We start from the raw sequence: 18633 nt of genomic DNA, 5'->3' as shown, positions 1-18633 counted from the left end.
CTATTTTGCGTGTGTTGCAATTAGAAAATGGCTTTTTTTCAGTCTCACCCCGTAGCCCCGCTCCCCCACTCTGTACATAGCCGATGTAATGTGCTGGGTTATTTCGTCATTGTTCTGTGAGGTAAAGCTGCAGCTCAGGGTGCAACATAGTGGAGATGGCCTCAATTGGTGTTTGACATACTGAGGTGGTCTGTTGGGAAGGGCTGACTGGTGGCAACTGTAATATACATGTGCATAATGCCTTCACTTCTTGTGGTGGATATATGAGTTGCATGACTTGATCCGGAAGTTTGAAGCATAGGAAGACTATTATGGGTATTCCTGGGTTGGAGTTGTAAGGATGACCTCTAATCTACAATATATGTAATCATAGGATGTTTTTATCTGTTATTATTGACTGGCAAAAGAGTATTCTCCACACAAATGTTAGAATGTAACAGTCTTTGGGGGTAGTGTATACTTGGACATAGTTTGTGTGAATTTAGATGATATATTTGTTATTGTAGTTTATATTTCATTTTGTTTCTAGAGCATGGGGGAATTTACGTTATTCAAAATGTATGGTGTGTGAGGGTAGGTACAACCTTGACGGAATAAGGTTGGAATACTGCTTGTTGCAGAGATTTGTTATTACTTATTGTTACCTAGGGGATTTCCCCGAGGTTTGGTTTTTATTATGCGTTTTATGTTTTTGTGTCGTGTCTTGTGATTTGTTGTATTTGTACTTGTTTTGTGTAACTGGTATGTCCAGATATCCTGTTTAGTTTTTAGTTATTTGGATAAGTTCATGAACTGGGGGAAACATGCTACATCAATGGATAGAAAAGGAGTGGAGGCCATCTTGCCTCTTGTAGTGGAAGAAAGAGATGAGCGTTTATTAGAATTTGTTTGAAGTTGGTAGGATGGATGTAGGTAATCTGACGATTACGACATGGAATGTAAATGGATTGAAATGTCCAAAGAAGAGGAGGAAAGTTATGGCATGATTATGGAGGTCTAGGGCTGACATTGTTTTTCTACAGTAAACACACTTAGTAGATGAAACAATGCAATGGTTGGTCAATTCCAAATATACTAAAGACTTGTCGTATTGTTACTCATCTAATTCTAGAGGAGTGAGTATTTTTTTCAGGAAAGGGCTACAATATAAAGTGGAGAGAGTAGCGATGGATTCGGAAGGACGAATTATATTTGCTGATATCATTTATAGGGAAAAGATGATTACATTGGGCTGTATTTATGGTCCTTGCGCTTCTGGTAAATACTTCTTTGAGAACATTTTGGAGATGTTGGGTGGAATACATGGTGAAACAATCATTCTGGGAGGTGATTTCAACTGCGTTCGGGATTTCAAGCTAGATAGGATCAGTTCATGTAGGTATACTAATGTGAATATTTGTAGGGAATTTGATCACTTTCTTGATAAGTTTGATTTGATTGAAATATGGAGGGAATTGCATCCTTCGAAGAAAGAGTTGACATTCTTTTCTCGGGTACATGATTAATTCACCAGATTAGATTATATCTTGATCACCAAGGCTTTGTTGGATAAAACTTGTGATGTTAATATCAGGGAGAGAGACATTTCTGATCATGCATCAGTGGATCTTTGTCTACAGATGGATGTGGTAGTTCCATCTTTTAGAAAGTGGAGGTTGAAGACGGGTATATTGGAGGAGAAGGAGGTGATAGTAGATTTGCTGTCACGTATGACTGTTTTAAGGCAACAATCAGGGGATTTATGATTGATTGGACTTCACGTCTTCGGATAAAATCTATGAAAGATCTGGGTGTATTGGAATTGCAGTTATCTAAAGTGCAGCAAAGATATGCCCGACATGGGAGGATAGAGGATAGGGCTGAAAGGAATCAGGCTCGGGAAAGATTGGCTAATGCAAACAGTTTATTGGCGGAAAAGGGTCTTTTTTTTCCAAGACAATAATATTGGGAGGCTGGTGACAGGAGTGGTAGGTTGCTGGCGAATAGACTGAAGGGTATGCATGGTGGGACTTTTATTCAGGGGATTAAAGATGAGAGCGAACGATTGTTGTGGAAGAATAGTGATATTTGTTCAAGTTTCAGAGAATACAACAAAATGTTATATACAGAAGAAGTATCAATAGCCAAAGAAGAATTGGAAAGTCTATTTGAAAATATTCCTATTAAGAAATTGTCCGTTGAGGATAATGATGGGTTGGAGGCGAGCATAGGCATTGATGAGGTTCTTTTGGCAATTGGACAAATGCAGTTAGTTAAATCTCCGGGTTTGGATGGGTTACCTATTGAGTTTTATAGGAAATTTGATACTTTTTTGGCTCCAAAATTATGTGATTTGTTTAATTCTTTTTTAAAAGGGGAAAAGTTGTGTCAGTCAATGACCGAAACCATGATTTCTGTGATACCAAAAGAAGGTCGAGATAGTAAAAAATGTAAGAACTATAGACCTATCTCTCTGTTAAATGTAGATGTCAAACTTTTCACAAAAATATTGGCAAATAGATTGGGTGGTTGTTTTGGGAACATTATCCACGAGTGCCAGGTAGGATTCATGAGGGGTAGATCAGGTTATGATAACATCAGGACATTGATAGATATAATACGTCTTTTTTTTTTCAAAACAATTTTTATTATTTTAAACAACCAACACACCAAACATTACAACTTTTTAGGACGTTCATAATCAATGTCAAACCAACACATTATACATTCTCCGTCCTCCCTCTTCCCTCCCCACAAATTCGAGCCGTCTCATCAGTGTCATCTACATAGATATAATACGTCTTTATGGTAATGAACAGGTTAACGCTGCCTTGGTCTTCATGGATGCTGAGAAGGCATTTGACAGAGTGAATTGGGACTTTCTAGACTTTATTATGGAGAAAATGGGTTTTGGAATTAGGTTCAGAAAGATGGTTCGTAGTCTTCAGAGTTCGATGAAGGCACGTGTTTGGGTCAATAGTGAAATGTCTGAAGCATTTACTCTTGGTAGAGGTACGAGACAGGGATCTCCTTTGTTGCCTTTTTTATTTAATATTGCTCTGGAGCCCTTGGTAGCATTGATATGCAACAAACAGGGAATACATGGTTTGACATTTGGGATGAAGGAAATTAAAGGACTCTCTTATGCGGATGATATGGTGGTGGTGCTTTCAGATCCTAAGAGGGGGAGGAAGTATGGTTCTTAAGGAGATTCTTGAAAAAGTGGGTACGTTTTCGGGTTATAAAATCAATTGTGATAAAACAGAGGGGTTTTTCTGATCAAAGAATTGCGGTAAATGGTTCAGTTTAATGTAACTAAACTATTGGATACACTTAGGAGAGATATTTGAAAATGGTCAAGATTACATTTGGGGTTCTGGGCAAGGATGAATACAATTAAAATGTCGCTTCTGCCTAAGATCTTATATGTTATGCAGTCAATTCCTCTGAGTTTTAAAAAAAAATTACATAAAGATATTGAACCAGTGTTCCAGGATTTTCTTTGGGGTGAGAAGAACGCTCCTAAAATTCCAAAATATATTTTGCAAAGGGACACTAAGGAAGGGGGGTTTGGGTATCCAAATTTGGAAAAGTATTATAGGGGTTTTGTTTTGAAGAAGGCTGCGCAATATGCGAAGGCAGAGATTGCAGAGGAGCCAATTTGGTTGACTATAGAAAGGAATGCTTTGTTGCCATTTAAGTTAGAAAATATTTTCTCAATGGGGACATTGCCTAGAAGTTCTGCTAAGTTACCAACTGTTAAGGTGTCTAAAGATTCAATGTCGTGGTGGGTACTTAACTTTGATGGCAATGTATTTTTGAATCATAATTCTTCAATTTGGTATAATCCTGCATTACAAATAGGCAATAGAGTTTTGTGTTGGCCTAGTTGGATTTCGAAGGGGGTGTTGACATTGGGAGATTTGCTGCGAGATGCGGTCCTGCTGTCTTTTGAGGAGCTTCAAAGAGTGTTTCATCTAAGTGACCAAGAAAGGAATAGATATAGGGATTTAGAAAGTCTCCTGACCCAAGTATTTGGTATGATGAATTTGCCAATTGAGAAGGAGCCGGTGGGTTGGATCATGTTCCGTTTATTGCCACGTAATGTATCCACATATCTGAAACTTATGCAGGAAGATGATTTAGTGTTGCAGTCTTGGGGCACATTCAAACAAAAGTGGGAGATAGATTTAGGTTTTGCAGTTTGTGATGAAGCCTGGAAGTATGTATGGCAGGTAGGGTATAGTAGTAAAATGGATCTTAAATTACGATTTGTACATCAGAAGATTTTGGGAAGGTTATACTGGACTCCAGTGCGAATGTGTGCTTTGGGACTACTTAATGAAGATTTTTGCTTGGGGTGTGGAAGTGAGAGGGGGACATTGATTCACATGTTGTGACATTGCCAGAGAGTGTCGACTTTTTGGGGGGGAGGTGTTAGATAGGTTGGATATCACTTTGTCAATTTCTTTTCCAAGGGACCCTTTTCAGGTTTTGTTGTTGGCTAAAAGGGGTTGTTGTCTGAAAGCTCGTTTGAATGGACATTGGAGAGATAGGATATTAGTAGTAGCAGTAAAACAGATAATGAAGGTGTGGAAATCCAGGGAAAAAAAAAACGTTGAGGACTGGATTAATGATGTGATTGTATTATCTGAATTTGAATTAGTTATGTTTAAGAAGCAGGGTAAAGAAGGGGAATATTGGTCCTTATGGAAATCTTTCATTGATTTGTATGGTTGTGTAGCGCAAGATGGTGGATGTGGGGTATGAATTTTTTTTTCTTTTCTCTCTCTCTCAGTGGGGTGTTTGAGTTTGTGTCCATCCCTTTTAGTTCTGTCCTCTTGTCTGTATGTCATGGGATTTAGTAAAAATTGATGGGAAGATGTTTATTTTTCAATGAACTTTGATAACTCAATCTGTACTTTTAATTCTCATTTGGTTCTTGTTTATTGTTTATATTATTCTTTTTAATATGTATCTTTTTGAGATTTTTTTTTAAAAAAGTAAACAACTAGGCTTGCAAGAAGGACATTTCTTCTTTATTAGGTTACTGTCTATTTTCGGTTATTGACTCCCAACACCATCTATACCATGAGAACACCAGATTTAACATCAGAACACTTCTTTTAACACAGGGAGGTCCATGGTAACACATTTGCTTGTTTGTTCTTGCTTTCACATAAAAGTAAAGAAACAATTACCTTTTACCGGATAGCTTGTCGAAGGAATGTAGGTCTAATACATTTGAGAGGTCCACCCTGAAAGACAAAAGAAAAACTATGGGTTCCGTGGTTACTGAAGTACACACAAAATAAAATAAAAATGTCATCTTGTATTATGCAGCTCAACAAGCACAATAACAAATACAGCTTTTTAAAAATTATTTGTTTACCCAAAAACCTAGATTGAGTACTAAGTACCATGATAGTAACCCAACATAACAGTAACCCAGAGTAGCAATAAACCTACATTTTTGTTATCAATAAGACAGAAGGACGCCTTTCACCATTATGCAAAATCGTAAAGGTGGCCACACTGCTTTGAGTTATGCTTCCCCAATACAATGCTCTAGTGGTTGGTTACACTTCAAAGGAATTCATGTTCCATCCTCACCCTCCCACTCTCCTTGGGAGGGCCATATGCAATTCCACTTTGCCGTCAATATCGGAATCCAAATACACCCTACAGCAAGGCTGCACATCACGGACCATGCTCAATTTCAGGTTCAGACTGTGCAGAAAACAATATCAACTGTTTAGGGAGTTGGCTGGTGGAAAAGGCATCACAGAGACACTCTTATCTTCCCCACAGTTTTGGAGCATCCAGAGACAAATTACATTTTCAAGATTATCTTAGCCATTATATGTTATGTGCGCTGTGCAACACAACACAATTCTCACACGTGTTCTTTTAGCAGTAGCAGAAGATTCAAGTCATGGGAGTGTGGCAAGTATATCCGCTGTGGGTGGCATCTGGCCAAAGGACACCCATGGAGAGCAGGGGTTGTGGTGGCTGGAGAATGGCATGGAGATTCCAGAGGTCGATGAGGAGCGCTACTCCAGGGCGCCATTATGTCAGCAGGGTGCGGGAACAGGGTGCAGTATGGCGCACATTCTCTGTTGCCTTGGCAACACACGAATCACATTAATCTGGGACAGCCAAGCCGTGGTGCGAGAAGCTTCAGGTCGCCATTCACTGTGACAACCACTTGAGAAGGTCTGAGCTAGGTCCTACTATTACACCCTCTCCGAGAAGGTTTGACAAGCAGCCTGTAAACCCACCAGCGAAAACCACTCATGACCTCAGGTATTCGGTACAGACAAGATGCGCAGCTTGAAAGAATGTTGGCCCCGCTTTTCCTTTCAGGCAAATAATCAACCTTCCTAAAGCACCTCCACGTTAATATCACACTTTCGAACAGAGTGCATATCTTTTTGAAATCTGCATTACCCTTTAAAGATTCAAAGTAGGGTTGCACCTCTGTAGGTTTTCAATGTGTTTGGGCACAGTCATCATAGGAGACAAGCAAGTCAGAGCAGCAATGTCAAACTAAACATGTCCGGTCAATAGCAGTAATGCTCGATCAATTCTTACTTCCTGCTTCTGAACAATTGTTCCTGCAATGCGTTACAAGCACCGGCTTGTAAAATAAATATTTTAACAAAACAAGACATATCCTGGCCAGCCAGGAAACATGCCTTTGCAGGATCTGAACAAGACAGGGAATCTCTGTTCAGAGCATTCATTAACAGAGAATGCCCGGTGTAACGTCGAATTCTGCTCATCGTCAAAAAATGCTTAGGGTGCTACTGCGCATGCGCTGTGTTGGTGTGCATGCGCAGTAACGACTGTCAGGAAAGCATTTTTCGACGGGCAATTTCGCCCAGGATAGCGCATTTTCCGACGTTACACGGGCCTGTGAAGAGATCTCCCTCCATCCCAGGGAGATGCAGAGTGAGAGGGAGGCAAAACCACTCTGCAGAGGCGACGCCGTTTGCTCCCCTCCCGTTTCCCCTTCAGCTGACAGATAGGAAAAGGAGCAGCTGAGGGTGGGGGGAGAGCTTATGCAGAGCATTCGGGTGCTTCTAAACTCGAGTCCCGTTCTGGTTTGGCATCGACACCTGTTCTTTCAAAAGAAAAGTAAAGTGGCTGAGGACCGCATAACTTATGAAATAAAAAGTATTCCATGTTGCGAAACAGGTTCAAGGCTGTTTGGCTAAAATGAACTGGGGAGGGGGAGCTGTTAAGCGCATGTTGTGCGTTTCAGGTTACTCAGCACAAAACAAGATAATGCAACTCAACAAGGATTGGTTTGTTGTGGGGTTTTCTTTGCTGTGGAGTCTCACCAGGAAAATCGGTGACAACAGGCAGGCCACACATTCATATGGTACTTAGCTGTTGTTGTTACTGGCTTTACAATTTTGCTCATTGACAAAATGGTGTAGTGAAAGACTGCTTAGTCCATTTCGTATAGTGTTGGTTAGCTGTTCCTTGCTATGCTGTCAGGTTGAGGGTTCTACTTCCCAGGTGAGGGTAAGCAAGGTGGTGTTTAACTTTCCTCTCCCAGTTACTGGCTTTACAATTTTGCTCATGGACAAAATGGTGTGGGCCGCAGCAAGGAACTTCATCGCTGGTCGTGTATGAGAACCTCATGCTTTCATTTGGATACGGACAGTAAGTGCAGTTAGACAGCAGGTGAGCCATATGCTACGCTGGATCATATTAACAGCAAAGGCATGGGAGACGTGTAAAGCGGGACGCTGGAAAACATATGGACTAAGGAAAGCCCGGGACTAGCAACAAGGTGGGTGACCCTATCAGTGTGTTTTACCAGCTGGGCGTTTCCCTTTTCATCTTAGCTTTTCTTCACTTTGATCAGGGAAGCTGGGACTCAATGGACAGCTTAATGGATTAAAAATGCACTAAATACGAGAAAAGCAGAGGTGACAGGCTGCATTTCTCATGTCTGCAATGCCAGGAGATTCCGGTAAGACTGTTGCTTGGAACTGCATTCTCAGCGCTAGCCCGCATAGAAGCCAAGGGCCACTAAACTCTTTGCAAACTATATAACTCTGCGCAGGCAGGGTCAACATTGAGACAGACTGGCTGGGACCGAGGCCATTTACGGCACAATGATTGGTGCGTGCTTGGGCGCTATCCCCAAATATTATAGCCTGGTGGGGATATATGGGACATAAAGGAGGGCACTGTTCTTAGGCCTCAGAGCCGTTTTTCATATTCAGCAGCATGCTACTGTGGCAATAAGCTCCATAACATAATAAAGGTGGTAGTAGGGTCTATTTGCAGCTCGCCCAGTGGGCAAGAAGAATGACAGTGTCAGAGTTGGAAATTTAGCGGAGGATAGTGGTACAGCAGTGGTATATTCATGGCATATTAGCAACAGAAAACTACAATTTTAGGGTGGGTAACATAATCTCACCAATATACACCCAACCTGGTGGAATCTATAATCTGAGACCAGTACATTGGGGTTGGGGGTACTCATTGCCATACGCCTTCAGTCCAATACACAGACGCACTGCAGCATTGCATGGACTTTGAGGGTGGTGATGACATTAGCACTGCGCTTCCGAGCATATATGTAGTAGTATTCGCAATCCCTGCAGGGTCATTTTGGTTGGAATATTCTGTCATATGCCGAGGAGAAAGAAGAAAACCCATCATTCAACACCCCCCAAGGACCTGCAAGGTAAACAAAATCCACTGTAAAGGCTCTGGGAAGCAACAGGCTTGGAGACAGCCCCTATAGGTCCAGAGGTGCGACCCTTCCAGCTCCAAAGTATTGATTCCCCAGAAGAGGCAATGGCAGTGTCTAAAGAGGATTTTGCTGCAAGCTTTGAAGCTTTTCAAGAAAAATTCTCAGCCACCTTCGAAGCACAGTTCACGTCTTTTTCCACGGAAATAAAGCAATCGCTGTCAGACTTTGGTAAAGACATTGCTACCCTCAGCGAGTGGGTTGAGGCCAACGAACAGGCAATACAATCTCTGTCACAAGAAAGCAAACAGACAGACACTGCGTTATAGGAACTTGCCAGGGCAGCACGAAACCTTGAACTGCAATATGAAGATTTGGCGAATAGGTTCTGTCTTTCAAATATTCGGGTGAGAAATCAACCGAAACGGTTCTAGACTCTCAGCTAAAAGATGCAATAACGCAGATTTTTGCGGACTTGCTTCGGGGTGAAGAGAATCCACACGTATCTATTGATCGACTACACAGGACGTGCCCGAAAAGGAGTGACCCAAGGGCTCGTCCATGCAACGTTTTGGCAGCGTGCACCTCATATCAACAAAAGGAACAGATTTTAAGATCGCCCCCAGAATAAAATACCATCACTTATAACGGGATGGAAATTCAGCTTTTTCAAGATTTATCCCAGACCACTCTCCAGAGAAGGCGCGAAATGCAATCGGTGGTGAGAGCACTATGGGAGTGGGGGATCAAATACAGATGGACATTCCCATTTGGAATCCTTTTCTCTATTGAGGGCACACAACGCAGGGTCACGTCTCACAAAGGAGGAATGGCTTTGCTGCAAATTGAAGACAATGAAGGGGAAGGTGCAACAGTTTCGGATGTGGGTCGCACATCCCAGCAATCGAAATTATGGGAATGGTCGGTAGTGCTGGGTCGTGCAAGGAAGCAGAAACAGCAGCAAAACGAGGATCGGAAGGCCCACTTGAGAGGCTCAACTCCCAAAAAAACTGATTAAAGGAAAACAAGTGCAAGAGTGGAAAGCTTATCGATCAGATGAAGCCTTAATATCATTTGAATATGGAGGATGAGATGTTGTAGTTCATGCTGTAGTTCATTTTGGAATTATCTGTCAAAGTACAAATGGGGTACTAAGATACCCCGCACGTTGTCCTGGGGGATTAGTGGGTACATGACTGGGGCCGGATGCTCGGAATTTTGTTAGGATCTGTGGCTCACACCAAGAGACTATGGGAAGGATTTGTTTGCGACAAGTTGGCGTTAGAGGGGGATGTAACGGGAGGGGGGAAGCTGGTGGTGTGGGGGAGATGGGCTTGCATGGTATCTTTGGATCAGATATGAGAATATGTTTGAATATGCGGTACATAAGCTAATTTAAAACTTTGGCAGTTAAGTGGGTCAGCTTAAATGTTTAACATTGAACATTAGGGGTTTGAACACGCCAGAAAAGCGTAGGAAGCTTGATGCTCTTTTGGGCCGTAACCAACTGGATTTGGTGGTGCTCCAAGAGACGCATATTTGTTTGTCGGATAAGCATAAACTGTGTCTTCGTCGGTACCCATTGGTGATACAGGCAAACGCAAAGGTAAAAGTAGCGGTCGTGCTGTTGGCATTGAAACTTGGCCCCCAGCTTAAAGTATTGAAAACACATGTCCATAAAGAGGGACGTTATGTATTTGCTATTTTGGAAATAGGCCTTAAAAAAGTAACAGTGGCATCGATATATGGTCGAAATACGGCCAAGAGAGATTTTTGAAATTAGTTATTACGCAGATTGAAATGTTTTGTGTGGGGGACATTATATTACTAGGAGATCTCAATATAGCTTGGGACCCCTTGTAGGACCAGAGCGCAGGCATCTTCTTGGAACACTCTGCACCCTCGAGTTTTTTAAAATAAAGGTTTGCTTATCTGGCCGTGGTGGATGTGTGGCTGGCCCTAAAGGGGGAAACGAAAGGATATACAATTTATTTGCATGTCCATCATTCGTTTTCCCGCATTGATTATGTGTGGGTTTCTAACACTCTCATGGGTGGGGTCACGTCCATGACCTGTCATCCAATTGCACTCTCTGACCATGCTCCATTGACAATGCAGGTATATATGGAAGGGATGACCCAAAGGGTATGGACATGGCGATATCCATCAGAAGTAGTTCAGGACACAGTGGTTAGGGGGCATATCGAGGCAAAGATAGTGGAATTCTTTCATATCAATATGACACCTGATGTCTCTGCTAATGTAGCGTGGGATGCATTTAAGGCTTCAATCCGTGGCTCTCTCATCGCAGAGGCGGCAATTAAACGGCGACAGAGAATAGTTCTGGTAGAACCACTGGAAGCCGAATATCAACATTTAATGAGGGAAATGGAAACTCAAAGATCCGGCAATTTTAAAAGCATACAGAATTGCAAGAGCCAAGTTAAATTTGCTCCTAACTAAAAAGGCAGAGAAATCTCTGCTGTATTTGCGCCAGTCCTACTATGTCAAGACCAACAAGGCAGATAGACTGTTGGTGAGACAACTGCGTCAGAAGATCGCCTCACAGACCATCCTAGCGATAATATTACCGGACGGGGGTAGTGTCACCGAATTGTCACAAATAATATCACAATTCCCCTCGTTCTATTCGCATCTTTACCATACTGAGGAACCAGATGAAAGATCATAGATGTTGTACTTGCAGACAGTAAAGTTTCCTCAGATTTTGCAGCTAGAGCGGGATGTCCTGGAAAAAGAAATTACTACTGAAGAAGTAATGACCGTGATTAAATCGCTTCCCCTTAATAAATCCCCTGGACCTGATGGGTTCTCTGCTCCCTTCTTTAAGACGTTCAGCAAAGTATTAGCTCCAAGGTTAACATATCTTGATAATTAATTATTGAGCTCAGGGAGCATTTCCCCCTCTATGGAGGAAGCAAAGATTATACTTTTTCAAAAACCAGGCACGGATCCTGGGAAATGTGGGTCATATCGACCTATAGCTTTAATTAACCTGGATGCCAAAATATATTCAAAGGTTCTTGCAAATAGGATCGAAGGCTTGCTTCCATCCATCACCTGCCCGGAACAGTCTGGGTTTATAAAAAAAATAGACAGACACATGACAATGTACGGCGAGTATGTCATGTGCTAGAAAAAGTGGCAATTAAACAGATCCCTGCGCTCCTCCTATCATTGGACGCCGAAAAGGCTTTCGACCATGTAGAGTGGTTGTTCCTTTTTCAGGTCATGGCTAAGATGGGATTTGGTCCTCAGTTTATAGCAAGAATTAAAGTTAATTATAATCTGCCGGTGGACCGTTTCCTAATAAATGGACAACTCTCTTCCTCCATCTCCCTGCAGCGAGGCACACAACAGGGCTGCCCCATGTCACCATTGTTGTATGCCATAGCCTTTGCTTGCAATTATCTGACAAATGCAAGATATTCATGGTATATATTTTGGGGGGATTAAACACAAAATCATGGCGTACGCTGATGATATGTTGCTGGCAATTTCGGAACCGGCTACACCTGGACAAATCAGAAATATGGAATGCATCTTTGCCTCTTTCTATCATATCCTCCTTACACACACAAACTAAATTTGGATGGGCACAGGAGCGCATTAAACCTCTGGGAGTCGTAATAACTCTGGATTTGGATGGTCTATATGAAGCAAATTTTCCCCCTAAATTGAAAGAGATTACGAAACAATTCGGAAACTGGGGTCCTTTAATGCGTTCATGGCTAGGATGGATGAATGTCATAAAGATGACTATTCTTTCCAAATCTTTTCAGGCACGCCCAATTCAAATCCCTATGGTTTAAAACACTGCGTAGGAGGATATCCAAATATGTTTGGAATAATAAACCTCTGCGAGTGTCTTATGATGTCTTGACGGCACTCAACGACGGAGGAGGATTGGGGCTCCCTAATTTTTATACATTTTATCAGGCAGCACAACTCAGTATAATTAAGGACTGGAGGGGATCGGACAAAGAGAAACATTGGCTGCAGATGGATCGGGCATTGGGGGTTCAAAACTAGGGAAAGTTTTACGGCAACAAAAAAGAAACGCCCCCATAATATTCATAGGAGTAAAATTACGAATTTAGTTGAAGAGATTTGGGAGGGGGCAGTCAGAAGGCATAGTCTGGTGACATTCCCCTCACCTCTTACCCCAATATTCTCTAATCCTGAGTTTGCTCAGGGCTGCGATTATTGGGCATTTCCTAAATGGAAGCAAGCAGGATGCAGTAAAATCTGTGACTTGTTTAATGACAAGGACCTCAAAGCTTTCAACCAGTGTAAGCTTGATTTTGGATTAGACGACAAAGATTACTATCAATATTATCAGGTACGCCACTGGATACTAGCCCCCTCACTTAGGCAGGGAGCTGACTCTCTTTGAGAAATGTGTTACTACACATTCAGTTAATAAGGCCTTAATATAGAACCTCAATACAATTTTGAACGGGTCATCTCCTATCTTCCCCTTGCATTATAAATCTAGATGGCAGTTTACGCTGGGGGCACCGGTCACAGACGAGGAATGGGAAGGGCTATGGAAGGATATACCTAAGCACACCCGTTCTATACAACTGCAGGAATTTTGGCATAAATTGGTAACGCAGTGGCATTATACACCTGCCCGTTTGCATAAGATAAAATCCTCTTTGTCGCAACAATGCTGGAGACAATGTGGAGCGATTAGGGATTGGGGTCATGTTTGGTGGCATTGTCCGGTATTGGCGGGCTATTGGGCACAGATTGATAAATATATGCAACAATTGTTTGGTACGTCGAAACCTAAATCCAAGCTGCTGTTGATATTTGATCCCGCTATGTGTAGTAATTCAAAGCAGAAATTTACAAAATGTGTGGTGCTGCAGTTGGCCGCCTTATTGGGGATTGCTCAAAAGTGGAAGTCCAAGGATCCTGGGGCGGTAATCGAATGGTTCTATAGGATCTGGAACTTTGTAGAATTGGAATGGACCACTTACGCAATTCAGGGTGACCAGACTAAATGTTCCATTGACTGGGCAGAGGTGCTTGAATTTTTACAATCAGACTTTAATTTACAACATTGCCCCCCACGTTTCCGTATTCTAGATATCTGTTGATTCTGTGTAAGTGTAATTTGTACCATGCAAGGGCTCAAGGGGGGGACATCCAGTTTAGGGGAGGGAGGGAGTTGGGTTTTTGTTGTATAGTCTTTTGAAAAAGAAAATAACAAAATAAAAATAAAATATAAAAAAAAGAATGTGTTAGAGGACTAAACATTTCTTATAAAATCAAAGGATCAAGAATTTGAGGATCAAAAACATGTTAGAGGACCAAAAATGTTTACAGGATCAGAGGATTAAGGACTTTCTATAAAACAAAGGACTTGCTAGAGGATTATGGAACTGTTGAACTCCATATTGGTATTGAGAGAACAGAGTTAAGTGGGAAATTCCCACCTGATTACCATAGAGGGAAGGAGAGACCAGTAATGGCAGCCCTGTTGAATGTTAGGTGGCAGTAAAGCCCACGACTTGGACTGTTTGTTTCTCACTGAAACTTGGTTTACTGAGACCTCACAGGCTGTCATGATCTCTGCTTCCAAAAGGTCAGGGTTTTCCCAACTCCCTTGGAAGCAGATCCATAACCCAGGTTCCGAGTGCCAACCAGTCCCAATTGGGACCTTTTGGACCCAGTCCTGGCGCCAGTGGCACCAGGCTCATAAATATGCCCAGTCCCAGCGCTGGAAGCGCCGGGCTCATAATGCTTGGGTGGACTTACCTTCAGCAGACCATGCTGCTTACTTGCCTGCCAGTTGAGCCTCTGATCCTCTTCTGTTTGGAACTACTTTTCCTGTTGGGTGGGGCTGGAGCCACTCCCTAGATTCAGAACACTGGAACTCTTCTGGAAGGCAGGAACTCTTTTCTTACCAGGAACTCTTTTCTTACTTAGGCGTGGCTGTGGAAGGAGACACCTAAGCACTACAGGAGGCTATTTAAACCACACCCGGTGGATGAATCTTGCTTTGCGTTATTCTGCAACCTCTGCAGCAGAACGCTCATCGTGTCTTCTGCATCCGGTCCTGGGCCTAAGGAAAAAGGCTTACCATCCTGAATCCAGTCTTCAGCAACACCTATAAAGACAAGAAAGAACAGGTTAGCATTCCGGCATCTGAAAGGCAAAGGCTTACCTACTCTTCGTGCGCTCCGGAGGTCTTCACACTGCATTCCGGCATCTGAAAGACAAAAGTTTGCCAACTCTTCGCACGCTCCGGAGGCCTTCGGCGCTGCATCCCGCATCTGAAAGACAAAACAAGGTGCGTTTAAAGCCATTGGGGAACTTTAATACTCACGTGCCATTACTCCTTTCCACATCTAATCCAGTGGGTATTCCGGCACCCTGCAGCCGCTCCGAACTCGTACCTGCAAAATAAAAAGACAGTTAGAGCGCATAGTGAAGCAGGCAACAAGCGCTTACTTACGTGCTTCCAGGCGCTTCTATTCATCACACGGGCTCCATCTTCAACTCACTTCAGCCCGTCATCCGCCATCGCCGGAACCCTGCAAAACAAGAGACATCATTACTAAAGACTTTAAAGACATTTGAATGACTCGAAACTTACCGTTCGTGCAGTAAACGACGGACAACAGTCCTCTGAAGTCAAGAGGCCTGCGCTACCTATCCAGTGAAGAAACTGGTTACAGCACCCTGCCCCGAGGCAGATGGAGAGCTCGGTATTCACTTACCTAAGGTGAGAGCGTTAACCTTTGGGGGTCTACAGGAGAGGAGAAGAGGAAAGAGATAGGGACACCCCAATAACCCCAGTTCATTAACCCCATATTTTCTATCTGCAGACATCTTACTCTACACGTCAGGCATACAGTGCACAGAGGTCCAGCCCAAAGAGCCAACCGGGTGCTACACATCACCTTTGAAGATACGGTAGTCGCCCAGTCAAGACCGGCGCCTCTGCGAGAATCAGGTGAGCGTTACAGAACGTAAAGCCTACCGCAAAACTCTCGCCCAGGCGCTATGGAAACCTCGGATACTGACCCCCCATAGCCCGGTTACTTGGGGAACTAAGGGCAGAAGTGCATGCAGCTCGTCAGGAAACGAATGCTCTAAGAAGGGAACTAATTATTTCCAAGGAGAGAACAGCCAATCTTGCTAGACAAGTGCTACAGTCACAAGCCGGACAGACCCCGTTACCCGCATCAGGGGCAAATCTTCCTTCAACATCCTCTATGAATCCAGTGCAGATCAACCTACCTGGGAATGTACCTCTGGCTCCGCCCGAACGATTTTATGGTGACCCAAAGAGGTTTGCAGTATTTATCAATCAGTGCCGGTTGCACTTCTTATGCCGGCCAGCAGCCTTTCCAACTGATCAAGCAAAAGTAGCTTTTGTACTTTCGTACCTTAGTGGCAATGCGGCAGACTGGTCGATCCCTCTAGTTAATCAAGATGATCCGGTTCTCCATGATTTTCAAGCCTTTCAGCTTAGTATGGAAAAACTGTTCGCAAGACATTCACAGGGGCAGGCCTTGGACAATGAGCTTCTTTCGTTGCGACAGGGTAATCAAGACCTTTTGGCTTATATTGCATCTTTCAATAGACTAATAGTGGAAACTCAATGGCCTGAGGACAAAAGGATTACGCTGTTTTATAGAGGTCTACGTGGAGAGCTCAAAGATGTTTTAGCCCAAGTAGTGAATCCCCCACAAGACTGTTCGGATTATATAGACTTGGTCGTTCAAATAGATCACAGGCTGCAGAACAGGAAGGCCGATCGTTCCAAGTTTGATGCTCGAGTATTTTCCAAACCGCCAACTCCTTCCAAAGGAGTAGACTCCGGGGAACCCATGCAAATAGGGGGTCTGAAAGGTCCTCTAACACAAAGGGAGCGGGAAAGGAGGAAACAGTTGCAATTATGCCTATATTGCGGAAACTCAGGGCACTTTCTTCGAGACTGTCCGGTGAAACCTGCCAAGAAGGCAGTAGGAGCTGCAGTTACCAAAGTTACAAACTCTGAGCAGGGAAACGACCTCGCCCGACAAGAATAGAGGTCCTCTTGCCGAGCGTGAAAACCAGTTCCGTGACCTCGCATTTCGTGATACCTATGGTCCTCATTAGCCCTGATAATCCGGATCGATTACATGCAATTGAAGCTTACGTCGACAGCGGTGCCATCGGCAATTATGTGGATCATGAAATGGTTTTGAGGATGAATCTAACTCTTTGTCCCAAGGCTGTAAAGGACGTCATTACTACGGTGGATGGTACAAAGATAGCCTCCGGGCCAGTAACGCATACCACTCAAGAGGTGACGCTAGTAAGTCAAGATGGACACCATGAGAAGATCGTGTTCGATGTGATCAAGGCCCCTCAGTTTCAGATTATTCTAGGAATACCTTGGTTAGAGAAACACAATCCTCTGATCGATTGGCGAGCAAGAACGGTCCAGTTTCCAGAATGTGTCTCTACTTGTCACCCTCCACCTGGTGTTGCACTGGCCGCAATTTCTTCAGAGACTCCCCAGTTACCTCCCGAATACCTAGAATACCAAGATGTTTTCCGGAAGGATCAGGCTAACTCTCTACCTCCTCATAGGTCTTATGACTGCCAGATAGACCTGATACCTGGATCTACTCCTCCTTGTAGTAGAATTTATGCCCTCACAGAGCCTGAGAACCTTCACCTTCGACAATACCTGGCAAATGGGTTTATTCGTCCTTCCAAGTCCCCTGCTTCTTCAGCTTTGTTCTTCGTTCCAAAAAAGGAAGGAGACCTTAGAACTTGTATCGATTATCGCTCCCTGAACCAGATCACCGTTAAGAATAGATATCCGTTACCTTTGATCCCTGAACTCCTGGACCAAGTCAGAAAAGCATGCATATATACAAAGCTGGATCTTAGAGGAGCTTACCACTTGGTACGAGTAAAAGAGGGCGATGAATGGAAGACGGCCTTCCGCACCAAGTATGGGCTATTTGAATATCAGGTCATGCCCTTCGGACTTTGCAATGCCCCGGCCGCCTTTCAATATTTTATGAACGATGTCCTCAGAGAGCTCATAGATGTATGTGTTGTTGTTTACATTGACGACATCCTCGTTTATTCTTCATCGGAATCTGAACATCGGAAACACGTGAAAATGGTCCTCGAAAGATTGCGTCAACACAAACTTTTCGCTAAATTGGAAAAATGTGTTTTCAACGTGACTGAAGTTGAATTCTTGGGATTCATATTATCACCTGGCGGAGTGCGTATGGATTCAAAGAAGGTCGATGCAGTTCTCAAATGGCCATCACCATCCTCCGTAAAAGGTGTGCAAAGCATGTTAGGCTTCGCTAACTTTTACCGCAGGTTTATCCCCGAATTCTCTCGAATAGTCCAGCCCATCACTGCCTTGTTAAAGAAAAACAAACGTTTTGAATGGTCTACCGAGGCGGAACAAGCTTTCCAGGATTTGAAGACTAAATTTATCTCTGCACCAATCTTAAAACACCCTCGCCCCGAACTCCCCTACATCGTGGAAACTGATGCTTCAAGCCTTGCCATGGGGGCAGTTCTATCACAAAAGGACCCGGTAACCAATCAGTTGCATCCCGTGGCATTTTGGTCCCGCAAATTCTCGCCTCCTGAAATCAATTACACGATTACTGACAAGGAACTTCTGGCTATCAAGTCTGCCTTTAAGGCTTGGCGGCATTATCTGCTGGGGGCCCGACACACCGTTACTGTGATTACGGATCACCGAAACCTGCAATATTTGAAGACCGCAAAAGCCCAATCCTCTAGACAACTCCGTTGGGCATTATTCTTTGCCGAGTTTGACTTCATAATTACCTATCGACCTGGTACAAAGAACGGTAAAGCCGATGCCCTTTCTCGGATGGGAGTGGAAGAACACTTGGTCAACCCTAAAC

At 43.3% G+C, this 18633-nt stretch overlaps 1 protein-coding gene across 4 annotated transcripts in view; it reads right to left on the bottom strand.

The window, feature by feature from the left end:
- Positions 1-18633, bottom strand: part of LOC138510246 (zinc-regulated GTPase metalloprotein activator 1A-like) — a 1057423-nt gene that overhangs the window by 359936 nt on the left and 678854 nt on the right. For all 4 annotated transcript variants that reach the window (XM_069625760.1, XM_069625761.1, XM_069625762.1 and 1 more), the window contains one exon: positions 5181-5237. In XM_069625760.1, coding sequence (XP_069481861.1) covers positions 5181-5237 — 57 coding nt within the window. The remainder of the gene's footprint in view (positions 1-5180; positions 5238-18633) is intronic.

This window comes from Ambystoma mexicanum, chromosome 6p, assembly GCF_040938575.1.
Source record: "Ambystoma mexicanum isolate Mex_15411 chromosome 6p, UKY_AmexF1_1, whole genome shotgun sequence".
Taxonomy (NCBI): domain Eukaryota; kingdom Metazoa; phylum Chordata; class Amphibia; order Caudata; family Ambystomatidae; genus Ambystoma; species Ambystoma mexicanum.
Note: the sequence above shows the minus strand (reverse complement) of the source record. Positions and strands in the feature narration are given on the sequence as shown.